The 23,898-nt window shown below is 37.4% G+C and overlaps 1 protein-coding gene across 2 annotated transcripts; it reads right to left on the minus strand.

Annotated features, from left to right (window-relative positions):
* Positions 1–678: 678 nt before the first annotated feature.
* On the minus strand, positions 679–23,765 carry pklr (pyruvate kinase L/R). Of its 2 annotated transcripts, none has more exons than XM_028471846.1 (12): positions 23,711–23,765; positions 16,871–17,035; positions 15,754–15,845; positions 15,515–15,646; positions 11,566–11,752; positions 10,599–10,872; positions 9,109–9,259; positions 8,263–8,415; positions 7,451–7,617; positions 2,283–2,349; positions 1,097–1,211; positions 679–1,012 (listed from the first exon to the last, which is right to left on the minus strand). In XM_028471846.1, the coding sequence occupies exons 2-12, from the start codon at positions 17,007–17,009 to the stop codon at positions 906–908; spliced, it is 1,584 nt and encodes a 527-aa protein (XP_028327647.1). In that variant the 5' UTR covers positions 17,010–17,035; positions 23,711–23,765; the 3' UTR covers positions 679–905. The 2 variants fall into 2 exon arrangements, with proteins under 2 accessions (XP_028327647.1, XP_028327646.1); XM_028471845.1 differs by lacking the exon at positions 23,711–23,765 and adding an exon at positions 21,701–21,854.
* Between the last annotated feature and the right edge of the window lie 133 nt (positions 23,766–23,898).

Below are 23,898 nucleotides of genomic sequence, written 5' to 3' on the forward strand. Positions count from 1 at the left end.
TTACATTTTTGGTCAATCCCAAATAAGAAAAAACACTGTATGAAGTATAAATTTGCCTTTTTTAATGTTTTATAGTTATTGTACTTTATGCTGTATTTAGCTGATATTCATATCCTCATAAACCAATATCTTTTTTAGGATTATATAATATTTTATTTTTTAAACTATCAAGGATGAAAAACCTATTAAGGTTTCTGTAAGAACAAAAAAAATAAAGAGTTGCTCCAAGTGATTTAGACAAGATTTTGAGAATGAAATGATTTCAGTTAACCACAAATACTGTATATTCCTCTGACCCATTACGTTTGGCAATTATTGTCAGGAAATGACCGCAATAGCTGCAGGAGAAGGATCTGAAGTGCATAACTGAGTGAGAAAGAAATGGGAAACCTGTAACAGTAAACATGAAAAGCTCCATAACAGAAACCTAATTACAATGCAAAGGGTTTGGCATGCAGATGTGGACATCTGGGTTAAATAATGGCCACCATTGATACATTTACGACTATAGTAAGTAATGGAAACCTTATTACCCAGAGCATCAATGCAACACTGTCTATAACAAAAAATAATATATGTAGGTGGATGGAAGGCTTAGTGAAACATCCCCCCCCCCCCCCCCCCCCGACACCCCCCACCCCCACCAAAAAAAAAAAAGAAGACAAGAAAACAATAAAGTAAAGGTGAGAGTTCAAGTTTTATTCTAAGTGAATAATCACTGTCACAAACATAAATCTGAAATTCATGAAGCTATAATCAAGTTTTAAATGAGCACTCATTGGTTTAGTATACAAGAAAGGTTGCAGCTGTAAATGTTCACATTAACAGTCGTTTCTATTAAAGATAAAACACAATAACCTTAAAAAAAATACTGGTAGACTGGAATCTTCATTAAAGTCTGGCTGTTATGGGACATTCACTGCCCTCATGATGTTGGTGTGGCTGGAGCTTGGAATCCAGCCTGTCACTACGATCACCATGTCACCAGACTTATAGAATCCTCTTGCTTTGCCTTTGAAGAGACAGAGAAATAGTGTCTCTGTCATTGTTAGTTTCTATAAGGTATAGACACACACACAAATGTGTATATACTGACCGACTTCTATGCCAAAGTTGACCCTTCTGTCCACATCATCGGCCCAGACAGGAGCAGGCAGAGGATGGAAGAGGACAGGAAACACGCCTCTTAACAGCTGCGACTGACGAGCCACCTGAAGAAAAGGAGGTGGTAGAAGAAGAAGAGGGAAACATCTGTAACAAAAATCCATACGCTTGTTTACTTGTAACTTTGAAATAAGACTCACAATTAAAAAGAGGAAAGAAAACGCACGTCAACGTGAAGCACACAGACAGCTGTAATGTATCTATTCAACACAAACACTCATAATGTTTGTTTTTTAATATTCATTTTAATAACAATACAAATTATTATAATACATTTGTTTTAAAAGCAATTTTCTAGAACCTCAAAGATACTTTACGGTAGGTTAAAATAACAACAGCAAATACGATGAAGAAAACATAGAAATATGAATAAGAAAAAAAGAACATCAGTAAAAAGAAACAGGCATCAATGTTAAAAGCTGAGTGAAACAGGTGTGTTTAGAGAAGCGATTTGAAACCAAACTGCCTTTACAATGTCTATGTAATGATAAAGAACAGCATGTTTTTGTTTAACATCACTCTAATTCTAGATTAAAAAACAACAACGTCAGAAACATTCAGAGTAGTTCTACATATCTGTTGTATTTTAATGTTTTTGTAATAATTATGAAGCTTTTATGTTGGTAATCCAGATTCTTTTCTGTGTTCCTGTGTGAAACTGGCCGTTCCATCAACTCCAAGCTTTCCATTAATAATGCATCAGTCTTAGTCACAAAGAACCTTTGACCTGCCACAACCCAGATGTTTGGATGAGTGTGGCGCATCCAGATGTGCTTTCCTGGCTCTGCCTCTGACCTCACGGCCTCATGAGTAGTTTGTAGGATGTTGATGATTTGTTGTATACGTATTAATTCTGCACTTGTTTCAAAGTTAAATATGTATATTTCCCCATTTATAAACGTCAGAGAAACTATTTTTGTAATTCTATTAAACAAAAGACACTTTAACATATGAGAAAACATCAATTATAATGAGATTACTTCCTGTTTACGTCACTCTGCAGGCTGACAGCACATCTATGGTCATTATAAAGCGTGTGATGCATTGGAAGCATTGAAATGCACAGGAGCTCTGCATAAAGAAAGTTCTGCTGTTTAGGTCATGAGAGCAGACTGTACCTGAGGGTTTCTGGTAACCGCGATGATAGGACAGCGAGGGCGGTACCTGGAGAGGAGATGGGCAGACCTGGAGAGAAGGGAAGTAAAATGAGGACAGAAGGAACGTGAATCACCATTGTTAAACTACTCAAGGAAAAGGACGAGTATTGTGCAGTTCCTTTATCCTCTAGTCTGGGCTTCTGTTTTCTTAATGCATAGCAAATTGCTCACGTCCATCATGTGCATACAAACAGCATCAAATATTAGGTTCATGTGTCACTGGTGCAACAATAGGCATCTTGTAAAGTCAGCATGTCAGAGAATTCAATGCAAAAATACAGTAAAATATGAAAAGATTGAATTGAAGATTAAAGCCATATAAAGCCTGACCTCAGTCCCAGAAGCTAAAAGTATACATTGCATTAGTTAATGTGCTGCACTACTCTGGGATAAAGGAAAAGAACATGCGAGGGGTCGTAACCTTTACAGAGCATGCACTTTATATGTGAACAGAGAGCAAAGAAAAGCAATTGTGCATCTGAGATTTTTTTCTGTCCCATTTGCATTAGTTTGCTTAGAATCCAAGAAGCAACACGTACATTTATCACTATTGGGCACTTTGTTGCTCAGTCCAAGATTTTCAGTTTGTGCATTTGTTGCACCTGCAGGTTTTCTAATATTTTGATACATTTTTGGGGGCTGTTGTGTTTGCTGTTTCTCAGGCAGAGATCACGAGCTTTCAGCTTGTCTGTCTCTCTATACTACAAAGCTAGATAATTATATCCTGGATTTATCTCCATTAGTGGGCTTCACTCAACCAAACATTGTCTGTCAGATAGAAGCTGTCTTACAAATCTTGATTACAACTTTTGAGACAGAGGAGGAGGTCGCAGCGTCAGACCAATCACAATCACGGAGAAACTGTGTAGAGCAATTTATGTCACAATTGAGAAATAATTCTCTAATAACGTGAATAATTAAAATCCATAATTCAGACTAAAAACAACACTGTTGCTTCAGAGTAAATCAGCAAGTAATTAATGCAGGAATTGATGAGTTCATCCATTCATCACCCGCTTGTTCCTGTTTTTTCAGGGTCGCGGGGGAATTGATGAGTGTTAATGCTTAAATTAATGAGATTACAACGGAGAATAAACAGACACTCAGATCAGTTTCACTTTCTCTTTTACCTTGTCCGTGGCTCTGATGCTGCGTTCATACAGATCAGCCTAAATCATAAGGTGGAATATATTTATATTTTATATTATCTTACAGGACTGAGGCTCTTTGTATCACCCCAGAATACATGAATAAATGAATGAATTATCGGTCTGAAAGCACAGCCTTTATCAGCTGACTTATTTTACTTCATCAGTCCATCAGATTGTATCCATGTCTAAATATTCTCTCTCCTGCCAGCTGTCACGTCATATCCACACAGAGACGTGTTCACACAATGACCCTCCTTTTATTGGACAGGTCGATTTCTAAGAGATCTGATTGGTCAGGAGGTAGTACTCGTTCAGAGCCTAGCCAGAACAAAACCAGGTCCGAACCAGGTTAGTCGTTCAGCCTAAGTTACCATGGTGATTTAGCTCCATAAGACATTAGCCAGCTTCGTAGGACAAGCACACACTGATTTAATCCCGGAAGTTAGTGTGATAAGAGGAACAGCAGTGAGCGGGTCACTAGAGGCTCTGTGAGAGGTGACTGTGTGATCCCTCTGCGTAAGAGCACCTTCAGTCAGTCCGTCTGGTCCGTTAGACGAGCCAGAGAGTGGAACTCACTACCAGAGACAGCTGAGCACATACAGGGTTTTTACAAACCACCTGAGGGGATGGCTGGTGAACACTTACACCTGCCATCATTAACTGTGAGCTGTCGTATTCGTATGCTTTGTTTATCCTGTAAATAGTGTTTTTTTTTTTGTTTTTTCCCTATTGTGTCAACTTATTGTTACTGTTGTCTTGATTTGTTTTTTCTATCATGTATGTTTGTCATGTTAATGTATTTTATTTGCTTTTTTAACATCGTGGCCAGGGGATTACAGATGAAAAATAGCCTCCATGGCTAATTCTGGCTTTTTTACTCATGTTTAATCATGTGTTTTATTAAATTGCACTGTCCCCTATTGAAATACAAAAAAAAAGAGGAAATCTAGCTTCGTAGTATAGGCCCTTTGTGTCAGTCCTGTGATAAACTGGCATCCTCTCCTGGGTTTACCCTGCTTTATACCATACGACCTGAGCTAGGATTCTAATATTTTGGTTGCAAATGAAGGAAAGACAGAGGAGACTTCAACAGAATGGCCTAAGAGTATATTGTGTCAATATAACGAATAAATTGATCCTTAATTACTATTATTAAAACCGTGTTAAGAACTTTCATTATGGATTGGTTTTTGCATTACTGCAGTTACTTGATACACCCTAAATAATCATCTATCCATCTTGATTCACCAAGTGATTACATTTAAATGTATTAGGCATGCTGAGGCACTTTTCACAATCTAAAATTTAATAATATTGATAATAATAATAATTGCATTTTGTCTTGTTTTCCCCTGTACTTAAATGTTAGCCTTGACCTCCCTTTGGATGTCAGTTAGCTCTTACAGCTGGTGCTTTCTCCTCCTCTCGACACCTGATTCAAATTAGCAATCAGGTCAAGAGGGAGAGGAAGGTGGAAAACATTTCACACAACCTTGGAAATACACACACGTGTGACAGTAGTTACATGAGGAGAGGGCCTCCTCCGCTTTGCCACTCGACGCCATGCACATAAGTTTGTTTTAGTTTGGCCTGGAAATGACTGCTCCTGTTTATTCTGTTGAGGTTTGATCTCGTCTTAGTAATGGTTGGACTCTGGGTGAGACGCCCTTATATGGAATGGTTCGGCGTCCTCTCGTTTAATGTTTATTGTTCAGTCTTTAGTCCCTTTTATTTACTGGATTACCTCTGCCAAGGAGATAATACTTACACAGGTGTTTATTTTTAAGATTCCATTAAATGTCATAGGGGATCTGGATTAATTTACTGATTCTGGATCAGTTTAAAAAAAGCTTCTTAATGACCGACCTTCACAAAATTCGAGTCCGTTATGTCGATTTGGTTCTTCAATTACCTCATTGAGTTTCATCCGTATCAGATCCTGATTGTATATTTTGTTGCGATTTTTTTATTTTTTACTTTAAAAAAAATAAAAAATGGGTGTGCCCATACATTTCAAGCAACAGTATTGTTGTTAATGGGGATAGAAATTTCTTCCAAGCCTTTAAAGTGTGAATGATCATGGTACCATGGTACCATGATCAGGGTCACTGATCCAGATAACTGCCACTATCTGGAAAAGATGATTTTTGGCTAGGTTTGCGATTGTTTGGTTTTATTTCTGTCAATTTTCATTGAGTTCTTGTCTGGTGTCTATTATATGTTGTGGCCTTCTCTTCTAACAAGCCCGACACTATCTCCTGAATTGAAGGGGTTTGTAAGGCAAGGCAAATTTATTTGTATAGCGCATTTCATACTCAAGGCAACTCAATGTGCTTTACATGATAAAACATTCAATTGTTTAAAATCAATAAGAACATTTAAAATCATCAGTAAAATCAATTAAAATCATCAGTAAAATCAATTAAAATCATCATTACATCAACAACATGACAAAAAATTTCTCTCTCAATCATATGCAGTAGAGAAAAAAAGTGCCTTTAACTTTGATTTAAAAATGTTCACATTGGATGCTGACTTCAGCTCTGCTGGCAGTTTGTTCCACTTCTTTGCAGCATAACAACTAAAAGCAGCATCACCATGTTTACTGTGAGCTCTGGGCTCCACTATCTGATCTGTGTCCATAGATCTGAGAGACCTGCTGGGTTCATACCTGACTAACATGTCACTGATGTATTCTGGACCAAACCCATTCACAGATTTATACACCAGCAGCAGAACTTTAAAGTCTATTCTGAGGCTGACTGGGAGCCAGTGTAAAGACTTTAAAACTGGACTAATGTGCTCTGACGTCTTTGTTCTGGTTAAGACCCGAGCTGCAGCGTTCTGAACCAGCTGTAGCTGTTTGATGCTCTTTTGGGGGATTCCTGTCAGAAGACCATTACAATAGTCCAGTCTGCTGGAGATAAAAGCATGGACCAGTTTGTCCTGATCTTTCTGAGTCATTAAACCTTTCACTCTGGAGATGTTCTTTAGGTGGTAGAAGGCTGTTTTTGTGATAGATTTGATCTGACTGCTGAATGTAAGATCTGAGTCAATCAGAACACCAAGGTTTTTGACTTGGTCTTTAGCTTTTAAAGATTGAGACTCAAGATAATTGCTGATAACATTAGGTATATTTATACGTTCTATTTATATCCATATTTTAACAATAAATAATGATCTGATATTAAAAAAAGACCATTATAGAATGTGTTTTGGTAACCATGCCCATAAACAGCAGCCAGTTTAACATAAAGTTCAAACTTTTCAAACATCTTTATGTAAATAAAACAAATGGCACAGTTTGTATTCTGATGAAGCCGTCTGTGTGCAACCATACAACACAACAGAAGCTGACTCACTTCCAAAATATTTCTGATGAATTTTGGCTGAAATACAAATTCATTACAAAGAAAACTGAACGATGAATCACAACAACAGCTTAATTGATATCTACATGGAATCTAATTTGATGTTTGTGTTTTTTTTTTCCTCTGAGGCTAAAATAATGCCAGAACAATATAACAAGCACAAAAAGCTCAAAATTAAAAAACAAATTGAATAAACATGACATTATATGTTTAGCAAACTACTGTCAAAAGGCCTTTGTGTGTAGCTTAGTTTCCTTTTCCTCCTAAAAGTGTTTCTATCGTGAGGTGAAATAAAACTCTTGAAACCTTGAATCGACCCCTGATATACAGGGGATGTATGAAATACTTATCATTGACTAATGACAAATTAGTTAGTGTGGAAAAGAAGGTATTTGATGGATGAATCAAACTGCACGGCAAGTAGGCACTCTTTAAAAACCCATTCTTACTCCAAGAAACACATGTTTAAATGTAACAATCAAAATCACAAATGAAAACTTGGTTTGTTTTTACTTGTTTCTGTTCAAAACATATATTTCTCATTGGGATAATGGCAGTGTTAGTTTGTATAAAAACTCCTAGCTGGTGGTACATTGCATTTACACACCTGCCCTTGGTAGTGAGCACTATGATGGCCCCAGCACAACACTTAAAGGATGACTCCACGGCTCCAATGGCGGTGACCTCTGTGGGGTCAGAGGTCAGAGGAGTGAGGCGACGCAGCTCCTCAAACAGCTGCTGGTGGAAAATGGCCCCCTCAGCCTCCCTACACACCTGAGATAGAGAGCGAGAGTAAGGAAGGGTGTGTTCAAAATCACATACTAACTAAGATAGTATGGAAAAGTTGAGTAAGCCAGAAATACCAGGATGTATACTATATTGGGACATTTTTGAAGTATGCACGGTGGGCACACTAGTCATACTTAACCGCCCCATGATGCATTGCGAGCGGAATGTAAAATTATCCTGGGACCGGCTTCAAGCTAAAAGTCAAAGATTCCCTTTTCAAAATAAAAGCTTCTCTTCTTGTCTTCCATTAGTTTTGAACCCTTTTGGAAATAGGGCTCTTGTTTTGACATTAACTAGAAGTTCCGTCAGTAGCACAATGTTGGGTTTCTGAAATATGTCGAGTTTTATGGATCAAATGACCACATGTTGATATTCTACTTGGTCACTTTCTCGCTTAAAATGTATTCAGAACTTTCAAAGGTGGGAAATAAATGAGATATTTAGCCTCAGTGTGCTTCCGGTTATTGTTATTGCAGGTTCAAAATGCATCTTTGGAAACTTGGAAGTATATTTCGGTGGGAACGCTCATCATATTAATAGTAGACAGTATATACTCATTGAGTGTGTAGGACATTAGTATGCGACTTCAAACACAACCACTGTGTCACATGTAACACAACAGACACACACCGAGTGCATCATGGCCACAGCCTCCAGAGGGAACGCTCCTTTGGCGGTTTCTCCAGATAACATGACACAGTCGGCTCCGTCCAACACGGCGTTGGCGACGTCACTACTTTCTGCTCTAGTGGGACGGGGGTGGAACACCATGCTTTCAAGCATCTGCAAACACACAAAAGTACACACACATATACACAGCTTTTTCTTTAAAGACAACACAGATGTCCCAACATTGCCTAAAAAGATGTACCCTTTCAGTCTTTCAAGAACAATTTGTTTCCAAAATGACAAGGTGAGGCTTTCAGAGTCTTTAGGGAAAGAACTTTGAGGAAGGGTAATGGTTGGGTGCCTTACAGCACAGGAGGAGAAATGATGGATCATTTAGAGTCCAGTATGACTTTGTGAGATTGTTAGTGGCATGATTCAATGAGCAAAGCAGGCAGCCTGAAAACTCGGCCACTCTCAGCGTTGCCTGGGAGGTAAAGAGTGCATTTTGCAGTAGTTAAAAAGCAGAGGCTGATGCTATGTTAATGAGTGTGTGGGTGTTGTTTGTGGGCTCAGGTCTTTAGTAGCAAACCTGCTATAAGACTGTCATTCTGAGTCAGGAGTGGTAGCATAAACAAGACATAGCAAAGTGACTCAACATGGCTGCGGGAGTGTGTGTGTGCGTGATGCAAAAGTTGGGCAGTCTGGAAATAACTACGCAATATACTCATCTAGTCTTAGTTTATGTAAAAACAATATGCACTGTATGATTCATCTGTGTCTGTTAGGTCTGCAGGAGAGTTTTAAATAAACATGTAAATCTACATTCAGTGCACGAATGCTGTTTGGTTACTTTAAGGTCATCCAAACCTGCGTGGCACAAATAACAGGTTTCCCAGCAGAGTTGCAACGCCCGATCATCATCTTTTGGGCGATGAAGACTTTCTCAGCAGGAATCTCAATCCCCAGGTCGCCTCTGGCAACCATCACGCCATCGCTCTCAGCCAGGATCTCGTCAAAGCTAGCAGAGAGAGTCAACATTAGAGACGTGAGGAAGCAAAGCACTGGGCGTTCAGTGTAAAACCAAAGGATAAAAAGTTTGATTTGATGTTGCAGCAGCAGTTAGCTTTAAATTGTCATCGAAACCAGTGGTTCTCAACCTTTTCAGTCATAGACTCCCAAAATGAAAATGCCAGAGACCGAGGAAAACACTGTACCTGAAGGTGGTTGAACACAGACATGAACAGTCATGTGGAAACAGGGCCATCTATAAGGGGGAATAAAAGGGAGAGCTTTTTGGGGTCCATCCATAGTCAGTAAAACGATGGTCCATTGTTACATGAATCTGTGATAACCACATTTATTTATTTATCTGCATAATATCCACTGTTATCCAGGAAGTTTAGTATTTGGGCTATAGTATATATTCATCTTAAAGATCATTGTTTTAATCAAAAATAAAATGGCTGACCAAAAATGGTGGAAAAGGTGGTGAAATGGCATTTTAAAAACCACAGAATTTGTTAAAAGTTGCTAATTAGAATGGGCAAAAACAGAGAGAAAAAGTGGTAAAGGGGTTCAAAGTGTCAATATTTGAACAATTAGTATAAACTGGCAGATAATAATGTGGTCAACAATGGGGACATGAGATGGGAAAAGTGGTGGAAAAGTCTTGAAAGTGGAAAAAAAGTGCAGAAAAGGCAGTGGAATTTGATGGAGAAGTGGCAGAATTGGGAGTAATGTAGCAAAAATGCATTAAAAGGAGCAAAAATATGGTAAAAAAAAAATATGACAATAGGGTAAAATATGGCAATTTTGGAGTAGTTTCAGGAAAAAGGGTAAAAATATGCAAAATTGGTCTGTTTCTTAAAGGCATCTGGGGACCCCCTCCTAGTGCCCAACCCAAAAATGAGGTCGCAGGACCCCTAGGTTGAGAACCCCTGATCTAAACTGAACAAATCCAAAATGTTAGGGTTGTGAACAAGTGCAGGGGAGGCAATGAATGATGGCACCTTTATAGAAGAGGTAAAAACATCAAGCTTCAGTCTTTCTACATCCAGACAAATGGGTGTGAAATGACATCTTATCAATCACAAAATTTTACTGCATTTCAACTGCTGTTGAACACTGGCAGTGACAGTAGGAAAAAGGAGGAGATAAGTAATGAAGGTAACTGAATGGAGAAATAAATTGTGTTAAATACATAATATTGACACCATAAGTCTTACAGACACAGAGATCAGACAGGTAGTAAGAGCAAGGAGACGAAAACTATTCCATCATCGACATGCAAAGATTCATTTCTGTCTGCGTTCAAGTAAAAGTACAGCCAAGACTATTATTACAGAGTCATTTCTCACTTTTGAACTCCTTGTCGACTCTCCACCTTGCTGATCACTTTGATGTTCTGCCCTTGCTCGCCTAAAGCTTTTCGCACGTCCTTGACATCCTGAGCCGAGCGGATGAAGCTGGCAAACACCATGTCTATACCCTGGGCCACGCCAAAGCGCAGGTCAGCGGCGTCCCGCGCGCTGACCGCCTGCAGACCGATGAGGTCACAGCCCGGGAGGTTAACGCCTTTACGACTACAGAGCACACCACCGGCCTCCACCTCTGTCTCCACCCAGTGTGAGCCTGTAGGCAGCGGGTGGCAGATTAACATGTGTGCACTGGTGGGAAAGCACTAGAAAAACACTTGGCTGAGTACATTAGCATTCAGTAATGGGTGACATCATGAGAAGTAGTACAGTAGATGCACATGTTTATAGGTTTGCATGTGTGGAACAAAGGTTTGAGTCAAACTTAAAAAATCCAGACTCCACTGCAAACTACACTAAAATATTTTAAACAGATCAGCTGATCAAAAGGATGGAGATTCAACAAAAAATATTAAAATTTTATAATTTGGTAGAATACATTTCAAAAACCATGTACAAAGCAAATTTAAATATTTGACAAAGAAATCTGCTAAAAAAATAAGAAAGTAATTATAACTTGCGTGGAATATAATAAATTCAGAACAGTGACAACAGTTCAGGGGGTCAGACTATGGAACAATATAAATGATGGCATCAAATGATCAAGATCACTTAATATGTTTTAAAAGAATGTGAATTGTATTATGTTGAAGAAATACAAGACAAAAGTGTAACTGTATTGTGGTTTCAAATGAGATGTGACAATGACTGCGTGGCAGTTTGCCTGTGTTTAATGGAAATAATTTTTTTTAATGGAGGGGGCAGATGTTATAAGTTTTTTCTGCTCCTTTTCATTCATCTTTTCTTCTTGAATGAAATAAATAAACAAACGTGTAATGTATTTTGTTACCTAGTTCTAATACTTTGAGAGCGATCAGGCCGTCATCGATGTAGATGGTTCCTCCCTTGGCCAACACTTTGGGCAGGTTGGGATAGTCCACCCAGATAATCTTTCCATCCGTCTTGTCTTTCTCACTTTCTTCTGTCACCACACGCACACGACTGCCTTTTATCAGCTCCACCTCTTCCTCCACTTTCTGCAAACACACAGAAACACACAAACTACTTTAAAGAACATACAACAAGGCTGCACATCTAATAGTAGCAATTCAACGACACATTAATTACAGTATGTGCACATGTTCTTAAGCAATGTAATAATCTCAGCTTTGTTTTTGGCTGAGTAGTGAGAGTCAAATTGACAATAGTTATATATCGTTGGACGTTTCATGTTCATTTCAAAACAAAACAAAATTCAAAAGTAAGATATTGTTTCTTCTAGGGATGTAACGATTAATCGTGAGGCAGTTAAAAATCGATTCATAGGTATCAAGGTTCACATCGCTGCTGTGAAAATTGAATCGCAGTACTTTTTTTAACCAGCAGAGGGCGCTCTCCAGAAGTGTTGGCGACGAGTGAAATCTTCTACTACTTTCTTTCTGGCCGCCTTCTACTCATAAACATATTCATAAATGATTCCTTACCCCTTTAGCACCAAAAGAATATCTGTAATATTACGTGAATATCTGTAAAAGTCACATTTTTCCATTAGCTCTGTCTGCTAGCATAGCATCTCTTCTTCACTGCAAGATATCTGCATGCCAACCGACCACTGGGTTACCAGCGCCCTCTGCTGGTTCAAACAGATGTCTGACCTAAATACAGTAAAATGACTGTTTTTTTTTTTTAAGTCCAATTGTTAAGGCACAAAATACATTTTCAGTTGTTCTTTTAAAAAGAAAAAGAACTATTTTGCAGTTTGGTATTGTTTACTGTAGAACCAGAATTTAAATAATAAGCTTCTTCTACATTTGTATTATTCCTTTATTTATTTCATTCAAGATTTGTTTTTAGTTAAATTGCATTGTTTTGAATAGTTTATCAAGGGATTATTTTGACAATGAAAAACAGTATTTTCCCAAAAAAAAAATGAGGAATATTTTTGAGTCATTTATATACAGTCTCATTTTGTAAAATAAATCGTGAGAGAATCGTATCGTGAACCCAGTATCGTGAATTGAATCGTATCGGGAGTTGAGGGAATCGTTACATCCTTAGTTTCTTCACAATCCATAATTGGGATTGGGATCCAACTTTAAATTAGTTATTGAACAATTTAGCCACACATTGTGTGTATTAAATGTTTATGTATGAATTATGGGTAGATGTGTTCAGATAAGAAAACAAGGTAACGTTTTAGTTTAGGGAACACGTATTAACCATTAATGAGTTGCTTATTAGCATGGAAACTAGTAACATATTCACATAGGGTTAACGTAAATCCTAATCCTAATCATAATCCTAACCCTGTTTGGACTGTGAGACTACCATTAAGTGTACAATAAGGCATTAATAAGAATAAGGCATTAATAAGTACTTAATGATAAGTAATTAGGAACCAATATGTTACTAATGCTAATAAGTAACTAATTCATGGTTAATAGGTGTTCCATAAACTAAAGTGAGACCAAAAACAAGTTTCACAGTCACAGCTCTAGCTACAAATGTAATTTACCAAGCAGGTTTTGGTCTGCACTTTAAATTTCAGCTAAGAAAATATGTAAATGAATTCAACTTATTATTACATTTGTCAATTCAATATGCAAACCATTTGAATTTAGCAGCTCATAAAAAACAGAACACTTGGTTATGCATCGAATAATTCATCTTGCTTCTGTCCCTTTCCTCAAATTTAAAAATTATCAAAATTATCATTTTTTTTTTATCACGAGCATCATATTGACTGTTTTACAGAGACGTTCCCTCATTGATGCAAACAGAACTCAAACGGTCATGCAGATGGTTAGTGTGTTGTCCACAGACAGGCTGCTCCTTTAATTATACTTTTTTGTCAGGAACATATATAAAGATGTTATGATTATGAATAAAAACTATACATACTATCTTTTATATGCTTTAGCGTTTCATACTAACAGCTAAATATCACAACATTCACATCACAGTATAGATTTGCAGCTAAGGCACTAATACATGCATCTGATTTTGAACAGCTTCATTAATAATATCTTATTTTTTACTAATCATTTAGAAATGGCCTCAGGAGTCACATATTTCACACCACTGTTGAATGATGGTCTTACTGACAGCTTTGTAGAGTAAATGCTTTGGAACGGTAAAAAACAAAAACAAAAAAAAACGTTAGAATGCAAAAGTTCTGCACCAGTTGGAATAAAGATGACGCCATAATATACTGTATTTCCTCAGTGCTATTTGCATCAGAAGCATTTATAGCAGAATTGTTTCATGAGATCATGTTAGAAAGTAAAAGAGAGGCCAATAAAACAAACAGTGCAGCTGTCGTCATGACGAGCTGTTTCAAGGACTGCTCTTGTACAAATTTCCCCTGCAGCAGAAACATGAGGTGGAAAATGCTGAAATGAAGAGTACAGCTTTCATCAAATGAAAACAACTCTCTCTAGAACATCAGTAATCTCCTAATGTTTCTCCAAAATGAATGTTCTTTGAAATTTGCTGTTGCTAAAGCCCAAAAGGACATGTTTTTCATGTTTCAGGGGTTTTGTGACTGTCAGACCAACTGTGTATGATAATTAAACAGAAACAACTGTCACTTAAGTGTTTGAAACATGTTTTTGTCTTTAGGTGAACGCAGGATTTAAACTAAATGTTGAGGATTTTATGCTGTTATGGATTTGTGCAAATGATGGTGAGATGTGTTGACTGCTTCACATGATATTCATTTAATGCAATATACATTTTACTTAGATTTGAGTGTTGGCCTTTCACATGCTTGCTCTTCCTCCAATTCCAGCTGCATGCCATAAACGAATCTAACTCCGGCCTTTGTTCATTGATATATGGGAGTTTTACCACCGTAATAAACATTTGTTGCGTCCTTTCTTTGTCCCTTAGCCTTAGACTCCACATGTTGGGTTTCAGGTTTCTCGTCAGATACTGTATATATGTCTTTGCTTGGCTTTTTTCCGGCAGAGCAGTGTTTGGCTCTGCTGCACTCAGATCTACGATGGAGGGTCTAATTCGGACACTCACCTTTACTTTGTATTAATAAAATGTTAGGTTTATATCAAGAAGGTGTCCGCGGAGAATTCTTCACATCATCACATCAACATTTAGATGAAGGAGAACCCACCACAATGGCACTAAAAATAATAAACACAGTAATATCTCAAATGAAATAACTACATCAAATAATGAAAAGCTAAAACCACATGATCTTAATGTACTGAAAAGTGCAACATTATTGGTGACGATTCAGTTTCGTTACAAACATCTAGGTCAGTGGTTCTCACCCTGGTCTCACCCTGGGACCCATATTCATTAAATCGCGACCCACTTTTTTTCAGAATTCAACCAACCAAAGTTAGTTTTTCAAAAATCGCTGTTGAAAACACACGTATGTAATCATTTTTTAAATCTAAATCTATATATTATACTGTGCAATATGCATTTCACAGCATGCCTGTCAAAAGAAAAGTTTAATTCAAGATAAAAGACAAGCCCAACACAAAAGACATTAAGTATTAATTTGGTTTTGACCAGCTGTCCGCGGCCCACCCAGTACAGGTCCACAACCCACCTTTGGGTCCCGAACCACCAGTTGAGAATCACTGATATAGGTTATTTGTTCAGCGAAACAGGCAGAAACAGAAACAGCAAACAGCTACGTCTGCAGTTCTTATAAGAAAAGTGACAACCCAGAAACAAATAGACCAATTATTATCAGCACCTTTTACACCTGAATGGATATGACAGGCAGATTAGGTGGAGACTACTTGATAGATGAGACACAGCATGTTTACCCCTTTCACTAATCCGGTGCGGATCTCTGGACCCTTTGTGTCCAACGCGATGGCGACTGATCGATAATACAGAGGGTCGGGCGTCATCGTCTCCACTGCATCTCTGATGTTTCTGATGGATTCACCGTGGTACTGAAAAACAAATAGAAACCACACTCGTCTGAGCAAAAATTCCATGTTTGTAATGAAATATACTGAGATCTAAAGGATGCAACAACTACTATATACAAAGTACACACTTCATGGCTCCCATGAGAAAAGTTAAGGCGTGCAATGTTCATCCCAGCCTTGACCATCTCCTGGAGTGAGGGGATTGATCGAGATGCAGGACCTGAGAGAGAAAACAGGGAAGAACTTAAATAAATAAAAAAGACACGTCCCAATAAGTTTATTATTGAAAGCTAAAAATTTCCCAGTACACATAATTTGAGTTTTTTAAAACAAAAACGGACAACAGGTGGCCCGGGGGCCGTATGTGACTCTCGGTCTAATTTTTGTGCGGGCCTCAAAGAAAATGAACAAAATGACACAAAACATAAAATTATAAAGTTATACACAAAAGATGAGAGAAACAAATATCAAATGACAACAAATTATATTTTACAAAACGACAAAAAACATACATTACATAAAAACACAAAATGACATCAAAAGAACACAAAAACAGAATGAAAATTCAACAAAAATGCACAAAATTATCCAAAAATGACATAAATAACAAACCTTTTTGTTCTTATTTGTATTAATGCTGACATTATATTAAACGTCCACAAATTTAATCAAAGAATCAGTGAGAATTTTTGACCTTCATTTCTCAAATCACATCTATGATTGTTTCTTTTACTATGACAGTCCTTTTCAACCTTGGGGCCGGGACCCCCTCTGGAGTCACCTGGAGTTTAAATGAGGTCACCTGAAATGTCTAGCATGGTAATGATTAGAAGAAAAAAATGATTCAAAATACAATTTTGATTTTTTTTTTTTTAATTCTTCTTTTTTTAAAGTAAAACAACACAAAATTCTATTGATAAATCTAAATCTAGTTATTAATAATAATTAATGCAGATTGTCACTAATCCTGGTTACTCTGTATTTGTAATACAGTGTAACAAACATGATCAAAAACTAATTCTAGAGAAAAAATGTTTTTGGGGTTGTCAGGAATGTTTTATATCAAAATGGGGTCACGATCCAAAAAAGGTTGGGAACCACTGAACTATGAGATCCGTATGCAGTCAACAATCAAACACAGACGACTTCTCACCCCCTCAAACCGGCCGTCTGACCCGAGCTGACAGTGACAAACAACAGTTGCCTGAAAATAAATGTGAGAGTGAGCCTGGCTGTCACACTCACCGATGGTGCAGATTATGCTGGTGTTGCGAGCTGTGATTGGCTCCTGGTCAATGTCCAGCAGACAGAGATGCTCTAGGAAGGTGTCGGCCATGCTGGCGTCCAGCTGCTGTCGCTGGATGAAGGAGTCTGGCAGTGTCATCACGTGTGAGTAGCGCCTAAAACAAGCTGTGGTGACAATAGAAGAGTATCAGCGAGGTTAAGTCAGTCCTTCATGTTCACTTGTCATCTTAGATATCAAATAACTGAGGACCTAAAAGGAGAAGCTGTGTGAACTTAGTGTTAAAAACCAAACATACTCTGAACAATTGTACAGTGTTACATAAGCCAACACAACAGATTCACAGACAAATGAGTTTACACAAAGCTCACCTGAGAATGACCTGACTATAACTTCACCTGCATGCTGCTAACATTCAGCTTTAATGAGTTTAATGATGAATTACATGGCATTTATAAAAAGAGGGCATCTGATGAATTAAATGAAAAAATGTAAAGGCTTCTCCGCTCACATTTGAAGATAATGAAAATCATCACAACAGAAACTTCATTAATTCAGTCATTTATTGACATTCTCAAACCCTTTTAATATATACAGGGTTGTAAATGCTGAAGGTCACGTTAATATGGGGTGCCGAGTGTAAAGATTTAGTATAAAAGTTGTAGCTAACATATTTTCATTATTTATCTTACTTTTCTCATATTTAGCACATTTTCCTACATTTAACCACATATATAGAGGTAAACAAGCATTCAATCTAAATATTTAACTCTAAATCTAAATGGTATATGTTATATCTAAATGTTAAATCTATATCTAAATATTTAATCTAAATGTTATGTTATATCTAAATGTTAAATCTAAGTCTAAATATTTAATCTAAATCTAAATGTTATATATCATATCTAAATGCTGAATCTTATATCTAAATGTTAAATCTAAATCTTAATATTAAATCTAAATATTATTTGTCATATCTAAATGCTTAATCTTATATCTAAATGTTGAATATTAAATCTAAATGTTAAATTTAAATCTAAATGTTAAATCTAAATCTAAATGTTGAACCTAAATGTTTCGCACATATGCTAATTGACTCCGCCCCTTGTAACCTCAACCAATACACAAGCAGAGACGCACACAGATTTAATTTATACTAAATTTTTACACTTGGCACCCCATACAATAATGCCATATTTTTGGTAAACAATGATCATTGGCTATTGATTGTAGTTTGACACCAGCCTCCTAATCTAGTTTGATAGTACTTTTCTTTAAGGTAGGGGTTGCCCAATGAGGAAAATGGTTTTACTTGTTCTTGCAGATTCTGTGCTCAATGTCAGAAGGTTAAGTCATGATTCTTCCAGCATACAGACTTCAACTAATGTACGGTAGTTTGGCACCAGCCTCATTGGCTGGTGTTTGCCACATATACAAATTAGTCCAAACAAAATGTTAGTGCATAAAGAACTTAAAATTTGAATTTAAAATAAAGGGGTAATTATAGCCAACTAGAATTAATGTGTAGCTCTGAGTCATTGCTTTGGCTGCTGCTGGTGGTGAATCGAAGTCATGAAATAAAACTCTACATTAAAGCTGTGTTAAAAAACCCTGCAATAATAATAAAAAAGAACAAAAACAGGAAGACATAGTCATCAACATCCCCCACAGATTGGTTCTCATGACAACTCACAACCTTTTCCTAAATGTCCTAAATCTAAGAACTTAGATGTAGACATAAGAAAATATTATCAAAATTACTAACAAGAAAAGCTGTCTCTTTTGAAGATACCTCGAACAGAGTAAAAACATGTTCTGATGAACTACGGCCCATGGCCCATGCTAGCACGTACCATGTTCCCAAGAATTCAGTGAAATGACTCGGAAGTGTAACAAATGAAATTGTGCGATGTAAAATCATAATCTACGTTGAATTGCTTTTGAAACGATATATCACACAACTATGTTCCGATAAATTTGGAAATGACAGGAAATGGCCCAGGCCCCATTTAAAAGAAGAAGAAGAAAAAAAAAAAGGGCTCCGAGCGTCTCATCATATTCATTCATAGATTATTCATACCAAACAGCATCACAATCTAAGGAGAACTAACAGAGGAGTAGTCATTATAAAAATGGGGCACCCTTATCCTATCTTAAACACTTTCTGAGAAAAGCTGTTCCCTTTAACTCAGACGGACGGGTCTCAAACTGATATCTTCCTTCCACTTTGTGGCGGGGGATAATAATAATATGTTGATTTTTATATAGCGCTTTTCAAAAAACTCAGAGACTTTAAAATGAAAGAACCGATGATATAAAGAAAAGAGTACACATAATATAGAAAGTTGTACAAGACTAAATAGATGAGTTTTGAGGCGTAATTTGAAAGACTCCAGAGTGGTACAATTTCTAATATCTTGAGGGAGTGAATTCCAGGGAGAGGAGGGGTGGGGGGGGGGCTACTGAGAATATATTTGATTTATTTCATCACTATAAGTGGTTGCTACCACCAAATTATACATCCAATTGTACAAAAAAGACAAATTAAATGTATTCTATTCATGCTCAGGCAGAACATACAACCTCAAACCTACAGCAATAACCTTTAGCTGTAAGCATGAGGAGTGGAAACCAGAAAATGAAGATGATTTCTTTGTTGCGAAGCAGCGAGCATGCTGGGAACTATTAGACGTAACAATGGTCTTCATTTTAAAAGCTGTCACACTTGGTCGGGTTTGGCATTTCTTCCACCACGGGAGGAACGGAGCAGAGCGATGGTCATAGGTGGAGCAGCAACGTGGCAGACAAGGGTAGCACTCGGGGCGCGACACGAGTGATGAAGCTGAGTAACGAGGGAAAGGTGAAGAAGGAAAGATACTGATGGGAAGAATTTATGAATGTAGTTCTGCACATATTCTCTGACCTCACACAGAGACTTTTCCTTTGTTTGTGACGAGTGCAGGAAGAGACCAACCATGCAGTGAAAGGTGACTGAGGGTTTCAGGTGAAATATGGAGAGTTCCTCCAATCTGTCGATTAAATGTCATAGTCTCTCCTTTTTCCAGCTTCCTGTGACCCAGTTTTGCTGCACCGCTGCACACATCATTACGTGTCCCGCTGAGCTACTCCCATTCCCAGAGTGTACTCATGAACACACACACACACTGAGGTACCTGTTACTGGAAAGCTATAAATACCATTGACAGGAGGTCAAAGACTCCAAACTTTGACAATGTCAGTGCATTACCATAGAATTGATAAGAGCGGTGAACCCGTAGATGGGTGTGGCCACAAAAAAGCAAGAAATGACCTGTTTTTACATGTCACAGTCTCGTGTCACAGGTCATGTGTACGAAGGCCTGATAAGAGAGTAGATTCTTGTCCCGCCAGGACTCCACACATCAGACTGAAAGCCTCTGAGCGAACGTAAGGTCAGCTTGGTTGTTAATGTAATTTATTACGCTGAAGAGAGCAGAAATTACAAATGATTAACCTCCCATGTTTCCATTAGGGACTACAGCCTAGGGAATGCTCACATTATAGTTCCTCTCGACTGTTTACGCACATTTTCTGAAAGCATGCCTCGTACTCTCAGAACTCTACACACAAATGAAAACACACACACACATAATGGACAAAAACTCCTCAGTTCTCCTGCAAAATGAAACTTTACACTTAAAACAATGTTTCCTCCAATGACACAAACCATCATATGAATATGATATATGAACATTTATAAGAGGGTCAATGACCTGACACCTAAATATTCTGTCAAACTGCATTTATTTCAGTTGAAAAAAGGTTTATAAATATAAAATTAATTTAAACATATCAATTATGTAATAAGTTAGTATATAGGCGCTCACTTTGATTTTATTGTTTTAAGTTACGTTCTAAATTACTTCTGTAATGTATTTACAATAATTTTTTTTAATCTTTAAAATTACTTATTGTATTTCCTGCCCTATTTTAGGTATATTATAGTCCTGTAAAAAATTTCAAAGTATTTCTATATTTATTTTCATCATCATTCCGTAATCACGCAAACCTTGCCCAATGATGCCCATTTTATGAAATATCAGGTGGTGAAATCCTTCACCCAAGATCCAGTTAAACACTGATGTGTTCAATGTAAAACACTATGATTCATTCATTATAATGACTTTGGCCTTTTATGTTACAGTACATCGATAAGCGTGCTGTAAAATATTTTAGAATATTGTTTTCATACTCAGAACACACAATTACACGGAAGCAAACTGTTTTTTCCCCCCCCCAAAAAAACCCAATGTACAAAGTGTACATTCCAACCAAACAACAAAGTTGCACATTAGTCTACATATAAAACAACAGAAGAATTTACTGTATACAAATACAGTAAAAACAGATAAAACAACAATAACTATGCTGCATCCTCTGACCACAGCACCTCATCCACATCACAAACAATGTTTGCTTTTTATGCTAAAACTCTGACTACTTTATGTAAAACTGTGTGACAGTCAGTGTGCATAGCAGAGCAATTCACTTTAGAGGTTTGAATGACAGTGTGTTCCACAAGAGATATTCTTCATGAAAATTGTTCCAATGCAGAGAATTGTGTGTCGTGTTTTGAATAAAAGTGTGTTTTAGAACTGCAATTAGAGTGTAAAGCAGGAATTGTGCTTGTGGTTTAGCTGAATTGGTTCATGGGGTTGGTACATTAGAAACTGTAAATTATAATCCACATCAAACTATCACTATGAAGCCAAAAAAATATTTTAGATTTTCACATAATGCACAGAAAGCTTTTTTTTTTTCTTTAAATACAAAACAAAAATAATTATTCTTACCCATTTTGAGTGAACTGCTTTATTATTCCAGCTCCTGAGTTTATTTCTCTGTACTTCTCTTTCCTTTCTTGTGCAAACGTTCAGCTCTCTGACTTCATTGAGTCTTCTGTCACCTGTAAAAACTCTCTTTTTCACGTGTACCCTCTGACCCCCCATCTGGCCCTTCATCTCTCCTCCCACTTCACACTGGTAACAATCAGACCAAAGCAACAGCTACTAATGATTAATGCTGACACAGCTGAGATGATGCCAAAGCTATGGCCAAACTTAAAATAAAGTATGACACTCATTCGGATGCACTTATTCAACTCATGGAAGTTGATTTTAGGTTTTTAAAATTAGTGTCAAATGTGTGTCAGTTCATCCAATCACATTCCTTCCTCTTTTTCTCCTATACTCAACCATTTCATCATGTGCAGCAGGTGAGTTGATGGCAGTTTTAATGAACTCTCACCTTCTATCAGCCGTTAACAATCACCTGCTTTATTCCATCAGCAGATCACCTGCTTAATCATTAAAGATGAAGCGACACCGTCAGAAGCACAGAAGTATCAGTGGAGGCAGGCACTGCTTTAGAGGCCCCTGAGCAACAGTGGCCCCTGAGAGTCAAAGTGATCAGTGACACGTTAGGACAGTGGTTCCCAACCCCTATTTTGCACCATGACCCCATTTCCATATTACACATTTCTGTCAACCCCAAATACATTTGTTTTTATCCTACAATTATTTTTTGATCTCAGATATTCTTATACTGTCTTTTATTCGAACTAGATTTTTAATTGAGAAAGTGAAAGTATATAATATAGTTGTATAAGATTGTGTGTTGTGTTTTAATTTTAAAAATTATTTCATGATAAACGTGTATATATTAGGCCATAGGCTACGATAGCTATGTATCCGTGCAAATCCGCGCAAAGTTTTTCCTTCGTTACCTCACAAAGTTATAACAGATTCAAATTTGAGTAATATATCAAAATATGACCAGGATTGACACTTGTTGTGATATTTGTTAGCATATATGCATATAACCCCATTTAAATTACAGGTGACCCCAAATGGGTCACGACCCAAAAGGTTGAAAACCCCTGCATTAGGAATTTTGAGCACTGTACACTTTAACCTGCAACATGAGCTCACACTGTAGGCCTACTACAGGTCGTTTGCAGCTTTTCGTTGCATCATGGAGCCCCTCACTGGCTCACTCGTGCACGCGCACAGCTGCGCACGAACCCACGCAGGCTGCAGGTGGTAAATCTTTAGCCAGAGTGCAAACAGACCTTTGGTCCAGTTATAAAATGTGTCTGCAAAATGAATGCAGATGAGATCATGACGATCATGGATGTTAGTGCGCAAAGGTCAAAGGCCAACAATACAGCAGATGTTTGTTTTAATCAACACGAATTACCATCACACATTGATCAAGATTGAGAAAGATCATTGATTATTGGCTTCACGTTGGAGGCAAATCTACTCCATATGCAATGTCAACAACAAGACGTGAAATGTGATCAGCATAAAACAGACAAACAGGAAAAAAGGTAAAATATGTTATTAGCTGAGAAAGTCTTATCTATCTTCCTGTTCGGCCAGCTCGAACATGAAAACATGTCGTGTGTGATAAACACTGCACTGTGTTATTACAGGTCAGATAGCCAACAAGCAGATGTATTAATATTATTATTATTATTATTATTATTATTAAATGTTGTTGTTTTTTTTGTAGTTGTAAAATAAATGTATTTCACACACACACACACACACGCACACACACACACACACACACACACACACACACACACACACACACACACACACACACACACACACACACACACACACACACACACACACACACACACACACACACACACTTTTACAAAAGGCCTGGTAATCAAACATCATCAGGAATCAAAGTGTAAGTCTTGTAAAGTCATTAGTTGGCATTGTAGGCTCTTTAAAAGTCTGATGTCAGGTCGTAAAGTTTAGCTCGTAAGGAGGGAAATCACCAACCTGTTGGATGGATCAGGTAGATTAAGAAGAAGAGCAGAGCAGGAAGGACGACGAGTAACTAATAAATAGAATAAAGGTGAGAGTCTATGCGCCATCTACAGGTAACATGTGTAACTGCTGCTTTACGCAGGATGGAGACACTGTTGGGTAAGGGGCTGTTTTATTATGACTGAACTCAGAGTGTGTGA

This window comes from Gouania willdenowi, chromosome 16 (assembly GCF_900634775.1).
Source record: "Gouania willdenowi chromosome 16, fGouWil2.1, whole genome shotgun sequence".
In the NCBI taxonomy this organism is placed as follows: Eukaryota; Metazoa; Chordata; class Actinopteri; order Blenniiformes; family Gobiesocidae; genus Gouania; species Gouania willdenowi.